Source organism: Vicia villosa, linkage group LG4 (genome assembly GCF_029867415.1).
Source record: "Vicia villosa cultivar HV-30 ecotype Madison, WI linkage group LG4, Vvil1.0, whole genome shotgun sequence".
NCBI lineage: Eukaryota > Viridiplantae > Streptophyta > Magnoliopsida > Fabales > Fabaceae > Vicia > Vicia villosa.
Window position 1 is genome coordinate 119704669 of NC_081183.1, and position 8499 is coordinate 119713167.

General features: G+C 28.0%; 1 protein-coding gene across 1 annotated transcript; it reads right to left on the minus strand.

The window, feature by feature from the left end:
- Positions 1-281: 281 nt before the first annotated feature.
- Positions 282-2900, minus strand: LOC131599556 (uncharacterized). Its single transcript, XM_058871868.1, has 3 exons — positions 2452-2900; positions 1313-1557; positions 282-953 (listed from the first exon to the last, which is right to left on the minus strand). Exons 2-3 carry the CDS (start codon positions 1553-1555, stop codon positions 435-437), a joined length of 762 nt encoding a protein of 253 aa, XP_058727851.1. The 5' UTR covers positions 1556-1557; positions 2452-2900; the 3' UTR covers positions 282-434.
- Between the last annotated feature and the right edge of the window lie 5599 nt (positions 2901-8499).

Consider the following 8499-nt stretch of genomic DNA (forward strand, 5'->3'; position numbering starts at 1 on the left):
AGCTAAAATAATGTTCATGATAACAACATAGTCAAAATAAGAATTTGGGCCAAGAAAGGAATATTAACCTTTATAATTTTCTATAATATTTTGAGAGTGGACTTTCCTAATTATATACTTAAAAACTCACATAAAGCATCAAGTGATAGTACTATGTTTACCCTTTACAATAGCATTAAAGTTTGAAAATAACATGTTGAACATAAAAGTAATTTAAGAATCACTTCATACACTAACTCTTATCTATACACATAAAGTGATACACTCATATGAAGAAACTATAAATATAAGTTATCCATTTTATTGGAATATATGATCACATCACATCACATGAAACCATATAGAAATTCAAGTGGTCCATGTTTAGTAAAGAGGAATCATAATCATAATCATAATCATAATAATATTACAATTAAACAAGTTAATTAAAGTCTCTATTTAAGCTTTAAACCTTGAGAAAACCAATGTGGAACCTTTTTATCTTGATCAAATGTAACACTAGAGCTGCTCATTGGAGTGGTAGGGTCACTACAATCTCCAATTCTATCTGATTGAAAAGAGACATAAGAATTTGGTAATGGAAGCAAATTATAAGACTTTTTCTTCTTATTCTTTGTTTGGTTGCTTCCTCCTATACATAAAGTTAAATCCACTTCCATATCTTCTTCATCACAATCACTTCTTGCTGGCTTTTCAAGATCAAAATCTATTTCTCTCTTTTTTAGTATTATATCTCCTGAATTGCTTCCACTTCTTTCCTTTATCATTAAATCCTCTTTCAAAATTTGAACATGGCTAAATGAAATTTGTGTTGGTTGTTGAACAAAATAAGGTTGGTTTATACCTATGGTAGTGCCATTCATAGGGGTCCAAAATTTATTTTGCTTGGTTTGATTTTTGTGCTCATCCATTAGCATCTTTTGCACATTGTATACTCTATGAAGTTCCTTTACCTACACATTTTCAAATACTAATTAATAAATATTCTAATTAGTAATAACTTCAACCGCAATTGCACTCGAAATATAACAGCACAACCCTAATTGTTTCCACACTGCATCAACCACAACCGCAACCGTAATTTAAAACATATTTTCATTCTATTGGAAGTTGAAAGGAAACTTGAATTTTGAATAAGATGAAATTTTTGCAAGAAAGAGCAAATTATAAAGCACTGACATATATGAACACCAGACACGACACCAACACTGACATATCGATATCATGTCAGACACGTCAGACACTGACACGGACACAGACACGTCATTTTTAAGAGGTGTTGGTCCTATAGAGAGAAACATTAATATGATACCTGGTTTTTGAAGATGTCCTCATGCATTTGCATTGTTTTTTTGATGGATTCTATGTTGTTTCTGTTAAGCTTCCTGTCCATTGGATTCTTCAAACTATTGACACCAATACTACAATGATTGTTAATCACTTTTGCTTCTTTGTTCTGATAATGTTCCCTGGCATCAACACCACTCAAAGTGAAGTTGTTGCAGTCTCCTAAATATGCTAGTGGATTTATGGAATATTCAATTTTTGTTCCCATTCCTGAAAAATAAATCAATACTTATAAACTCATTTGTAGCTTACAAACATGTTATCAAATCACCAAAATCACTAACATAACACATATACGAACATCAGACATGAGACACTCATACTGATACGTCGACTTTAATAATAATTTTAAAAAAATTGAAGTGATTGATTGTAATCATGAGTTTCAAAGGCTTAATAACAAAAATGTAAATTAGTGTGCCACAGACACGAAACACGGCACTAATATTTTTATCTAACATCAAACACATCTTCCATCTGAAGTGCGGTACTGCATATGATAAATAACCGAATTGTAAACTGTTTGTAACTGATTTAAATAACTAACAATTTTATGCTTAAGAAAATGTGAAGGTGGATCTAAAAATTCAAACCAAAGACTAAAAATATTAATGAAAATCTAATTGAAGGAATTTTGTTTTTACTCCAACCAACAGAAATTCAAATCATGATCTGAAAATACTTTTTTTTTTTGCAAAATTTTGTTGCTACTTTTTTGAATGCATAGATTCAAGTCAACCTATATATAGAAACTATACTGTACTAGTTTGTTGTATGATTAAATTTGTCAAAACAGAGAAAACTTTCCTAAACCAAAAGTAGAATAGTAAGTACTCAGAGAGAGAACTTTCATAGAAAAAAGTGAAAACCAAACATTTCCAGAAACTTTCATGTTGAATGAAAATCAATGAACATTAGATGCAGGCATTTATGTGTGTCTGTCCCTAAAACAACCAAAAAAACTATGCATAAAAAAAAGTGTCAATTTCTCCTTTGTAGTTCTCATAAAGCAAATCTCAAGTGAATTGAAAAAGTTCATAATTATCTTTCTTTTCTAGGAACAACAAAAAAAACTACTCAAATAAAATTAAAGATCATCATTACCTGTTGTAAGAAGTAGCAAAATTGGAGGTTTCTATGAAGAAGTTCATTGAACAAGTTCTTCCATAAAGTAAGTAATAAAAAAGGTGTATGATAAATATTGTTATGGTTTTTGTGGAATCATGGTTGGAAAAAGAAAAGATTAAAGGACGGATGAATCCAAGCAGTGCAAGAACATCTGGAGAATTTGGAGAAAAGTCATAGAGACAGCATGAAGACACTTGGCAGTTGTTGAAATAAGGTTTTTGGTTTGGAACAAGAAGAATTAGAAAAATGGAATAATGATGTTGTTGTTGTTGTTTTTGACAGGCTGTGAAGGAAGGCAAAAGCTGGAGGAGCAATGTGTTTGTATATATGTTTTGAGAGAGTTATGAATGATTTTGTGTGTGTGAGAGAGTTGGAGATATGTTACTATAATATAGTATATATGAAGATATTGTATTTGTAACATATGCTTTAGTTTAATGAGAGTGTAATATATATTCACACTTTAAAGTAATTTGCAACTATATGCACAATCACATCTCATTATCATGTTTTTGGAAGTAAATAAAACAAAGCATCATCTACAATAGATTAATTTATCTAATAAAAAATTTAAATAAATTTTTTAAAACTTATTTAATTAAATAATTTATGTTGAAATTATTATAAAAATTTAATAAATAGGACAATATACGCATATCTATTAAAAAATAGGTTAAACAGTATATAAAAGACATTATTACCTATTTAAAAATAAAAATATAGTAAAATCTTTTAAATAGATTTTCAAGCTAAATAAGACTTTTAAAAAGAAAACGTTAGACATAAATAAAAATTTATAATAAAATAAAGTTCAAACTTACGAGATTAGTCAAGAGAAATACACAAGTGAAAGAGACACCGTATATTCATTTAAAATCTTAAGTGATAGATGTATGCGTTATTTCACTTATAAAATATTCGACTTTCATTTTTTTTAAACAATATGAGACTAACAACTCACATTTATACACAATAATTTAAAATTGTAGAAAAATGAATAGTAACATAAGATAAAATAAAGAAAAAATATATTCAAGTCAAATATGTATTTATAAATGTGTGACCATACATATATATATATATATATATATATATATATATATATATATATATATATATATATATATATATATATATATATATATATATATATATATATATATATATATATATATAAACACCTTGTTAAATATATACCTTATAGTCATAGAAGAGCAATCTATATAATTTAGATGATAGTATTATATAAGTTGAAGATTCATATTTTTACTTGAATCGAGGTTCTTACAAATCATATATAATATTACCATCTAAATATATATATATATATATATATATATATATATATATATATATATATATATATATATATATATATATATATATATATATATATCCCTCTTCTATGTCTATAAAATATATTTAATAAGGTGTTTAACAATTATTATATAATCAAAATACTTGTTAATCAAATTTTTTTGATAATGAAAATTGGCTACGCCTCTCTAAATTAGAAACTCGCAATCATCCTTATCAATAGGGTTGAAACAATATCTTGACAACAAAAACAAAGAAAATAGTATATGTAAGTTAAATTTTCACACTTATGTTTCTTTTAAATTTTTTTTTGTTAAATCAAAACCACAAAAGTCATCATTTAATTGTAAAGAAAAACATGACTACTAACTACTACTCAAAAGTGACAATATATGTCGTCATTAAAATTTCAAATCCAATAAATTTTAAATAAACTTTAATATCATTTAAAATTCAGATGAATTTAAATTAACTTTACAACAAAAAAAAAAACTTGAAATTTCAAATCTAACAAATCTTAAATAAACTTTAATATTATCTTAAAATTTAAACAAATTTAAATCAGGTTTACAAAAGAAATTTATAAAATGAATACGGTAAATTTTTAATCTTTTTAAGTTTTAAATTCAATTTCATTATATAATAGTAAAAATTTGTATTTTAAATTAAATTTATATAGAATTTTACTCTCACTTTAATTGAAATCTCGAATTAGTCAATATTAGAGTCTACTATCGAATTTAAAAAAGAAAAAAAACTGTCTCCTTAAAAATACATTCTAAGTCCATATTTCAAATTTCATATAACAAAGTGAAACTCTTTAGAAATATAATAAAAATCCATAGTATATAAGTGGTCCACCTTTGCTCTTGGTTTATTTTATATTTAATTTATATGCTTCACTGTAATGTGTGGAAAAGAATGGAAGAGTAGGGACCACAAACATAATAATAATAATGAAAAAAAATGACAGTCCTAAAACATGAGCCAATGTAGGGCAGCAAACAAGATATTCCAGACAAAGTCTTGGTAGGACTTAATCAAGATATGTATCAACAATTAGTGCTTCTTTCTTTGTAGGACCCACCATCATTTTCTCTTCTCAATTTTTCTTATTCTTTCCGTACATGCATAACAATATCTACACACACTTATATATCTCTCTGAGTTTCAGATTGAGATTGAGATTGAGTTTGAGATTTCACTGCTCTCCACAGTACTAATTATTTCAGGTGTTTTATTGAAAACAGTAAATTCCATTGGCTTGGGATTTGAAATTCATTATCAATACTTTCATACACTTATTCTAAAGTTTTTATCATAATAAAGTTGGCCTTTTTCTTTATACTATGCTAAGTTTTAAACCTACTGTTTTAATTTGTATCTATTAAAGCCTAGAGGAGTTAGGTGGTATAAAATAATGCAATGATTGAAAATGGGAAAGACTTTTATTATTTTGATATGTTTGATAAAGGAGTTAATGTTTTTTTTTTTTAATGTATGAAGTAGAAAAAGAAAAGCATGGTCTATTGTGAATCCAATATGGATGTTTCCACTATACATATGTGTCCCCATCTTCATCTATTTAATGTTAGTGTCACATCAAGGTTTTTAATTACTATTTACTTCAAATGTCTTTTTGTGAATTTATGGTTCTATTCTTTCTAATTATGCAGATATTTTTCAGCAATGATATTAGAACTCTTGAAGTTTTGGATCATAAGGAGTTATATTCACAAGAAAAAAATTCTTAATATATGCTGTGGTTGTAACGTTTCATCTTCCACATCAAAAAAATATTCTTGTTGTAAGAAATAAAAAAGTTAGTGTTTTTGTGTACGTTTAGGGAAGTTCGGGTTAAGATAAAACTTAGTATTTAAGCATGTCTATTGACTCATCTCTCTTTCATGTGAACTGATCTGGTGCATTTTATTCACGAAATCATTTTTATTTGAGTATGCAGTATTTCTTTCTTGGTTCAATAAAATAGTATCATGTGTAATTTAAGATGGGGAGTTTTATCGCTCATGATAGGATTATGTTCAAACTAACATTTGACAATTATACGTATTAAAAGCCAAGAATAGAAGACTACTTATATTGCAAAGACTTGCATGACTCAATCATGCCGAATGATAGATTCGAGGGTAAGTCTGAGAGACGCAAAATCAAAAAGCAACAGTTGGGATTCAAAAATACATAGATCAAAGATTGTTCGAGGATGTATCAACTTAAACCAATGAACATGAGTTGTGGTCAAAGCTTGAATCCTTTATTCAAAAGATGACTCCCAAAAATAAATTTCATCTTGTTAAATGACAGATGAAGTTTAAGTATTCACACAGTCAAAACATGATCAAACATATAAACCTACAAATATATTGTAATTCAGATGGAAAAAATTGAAATGAAGATATATGACGAGTTGTAAACATTTTTCTCCTCATTTAACTGCGTTAGAGCTGGAAAATTTAGTTTTAACTTTTAACAATTCTACTCTAGACAAAAAGATTAACATGGATTTTGTTACTAAGTGCTTGTTAAATGAAGAGGCAGGGAAATTGAAAAAGGCTTGAACAATGATTTCAAAGTCAATGTCTTTAAAAAAAGAGAAATGGGTAAGAATCAAGAAAAAATGGCCTTGAAAAATCTCGAGGTATATCTAAATCTCGCACTAGATTCAATTGTTATTATTGTGGCAATTGTGGCCATAGAAAATTCTATTGTCAATTCTTGAAGAGAGATCAACAAGATATGGTTGTTCACCCATACCAGATTGACATAAGGAAAATAAGGAAGACGGAACTACCGCTGCAATGGCCTCGAATAACAAAATTTTATTTCTTATTGAAGAAAAAAATTATTTAAATGTTGAATCTAATGATTGCATTTGAACAATTGACTAAGGAGTATTTTTCCATGTTACACCACATGAATGATTTTTCTTATCATACCAAAAAGGAAAATTTGGTATAGTGAAGATAAGAAATCATATCACAAGTAAGATCAATGTAAGTGGTGAATTGACCACCGTCTTAGAGAATTACAAAAGGTTTGTGTTGAAAGAGGTAAGACATATTCCAGACATGTGTCAAAACTTTATCTCAAAAGTAAAGTAAAATGATGTTGGCATGATAAATCAATTTAGAGGTGGCAGATTAAAGCTCGGTAAGGGAAATATGACTATTACTCGTAAAAAAATGAAACAATCCTTTTATATTATGAAAATAAAGATAAACAAAAGAGAGATCAATGTTTCTCAAGATAAAAGCAAAACGTTGTCGCACAATTTGTTAGGTCACATGAGTGGGAAAGGCTTTGAGATTTTGGATAAGAATATTCTTCCAAACATAATTGGAAAAACACTTGAATCATGTGAAGATTTTCTAGAAGGCTAGCAACACATAGTATCTTTTCAAATCTCAAATGATCCAAAAAAAAGAAAAAATTCTAGCCTTTATTCACTCAGATGTGTGCTCAACATCTGAAAGGTCTCTTAGTGGTTATAAATACTTTGTTACCTTCATTGCATATCATTCGAGAAAGGTGTAGGTGTACCCATAGAAGAGGAAAGATCAAATAGACATAATCCATGGAAGAATATATACAATCCCTAAAGTACAACCAAACACATGACTTGGTTAAGTTACCAAAATAAAGAAATGCATTAAAAATAAGTGGGTGCTCAAACTCAAGCCAGAAGAGGACAACCTAAATCACAAATACAAAACAAGGATCGTTGTGAAGGGATTCCATCAGAAGAAAGATAACTATTTTGAATAAATTTTCATACTGGCGGTGAAGATAACATCTATTGGAGCAATCATTGGTCAAGTTGCAAAAATAGATTTAGATATAAAGTAACTTGATGTTAAAACATCGTTCTTACATGGAGACCTAGATGATGAAATTTATATGGATAAACCAAAAGGCCTCGTTGAACCAGGAAAATAAAATCTTATTATTTGTTTGAAGAAAAGTCTCTATGGCCTGAAGCAAGTTCCAAGATAATGGTACAAGAAATTTTATTTGTTCATGGCCCATCATAAGTTCACAAATATGACAATTGATCATTGAGTTTTTATGAAAAAAAATGAAAAGGGCTAGTCCATCATACTTTTGTTGTTTGTCAATGTTATGCTTATGGTTGAAAAAATATAAAAATATGGATTAACTCAAGAAAGCTTTAAGCATTTTTTTCATCACAGATCTGAGTGCAGTGAAAAAGATTCTTGAAATTAAGATTATTTAAAGGTCATTCTAAAATAATATTGTGGATGTCACTAAAAGAGTAGATAAAAAAATTCTTGAAAGTTCAACATACATAATATAAAACATGTGCGTGTTCCACTCCCTAGTCATTTAAAATTTAGTAAGACGCAATGGTCAAAAAATGACCAAGAAAAAGAATAAATAAGCAACACGTCTCATTCTTTAGTTATGAGTATCTCACTACTACAAATAATACATTTCATGACGAATCTTTCACCTCATCCAGAAACAAAAAGGTATTAGCCTAGGCGCGCTGTATTTTATTTTTTTATAATAATAAAACAACATATTCCATAGGTTTTTAAGAAAACCGAAGGGAAACATAAATCGGGACATGCTTCGAATCCTAGCTTTTGCAGATTATGATTTTATTTGTTTTTTATAAGTGTAAATTAAATGAACAAACCCTTCGGTTTTTTGATATAACCGAGGGAT

What these genes read in the sequence shown, in the direction of transcription:
- LOC131599556 (XM_058871868.1), bottom strand. Translation starts at nt 1,555, where the DNA reads ATGGGAACAAAAATTGAATATTCCATAAATCCACTAGCATATTTAGGA. An exon ending in AGGACATCTTCAAAAACCAG is followed by an intron (nt 954 to 1,312) that starts GTATCATATTAA and finishes GAAAATGTGTAG; the next exon opens with GTAAAGGAACTTCATAGAGT.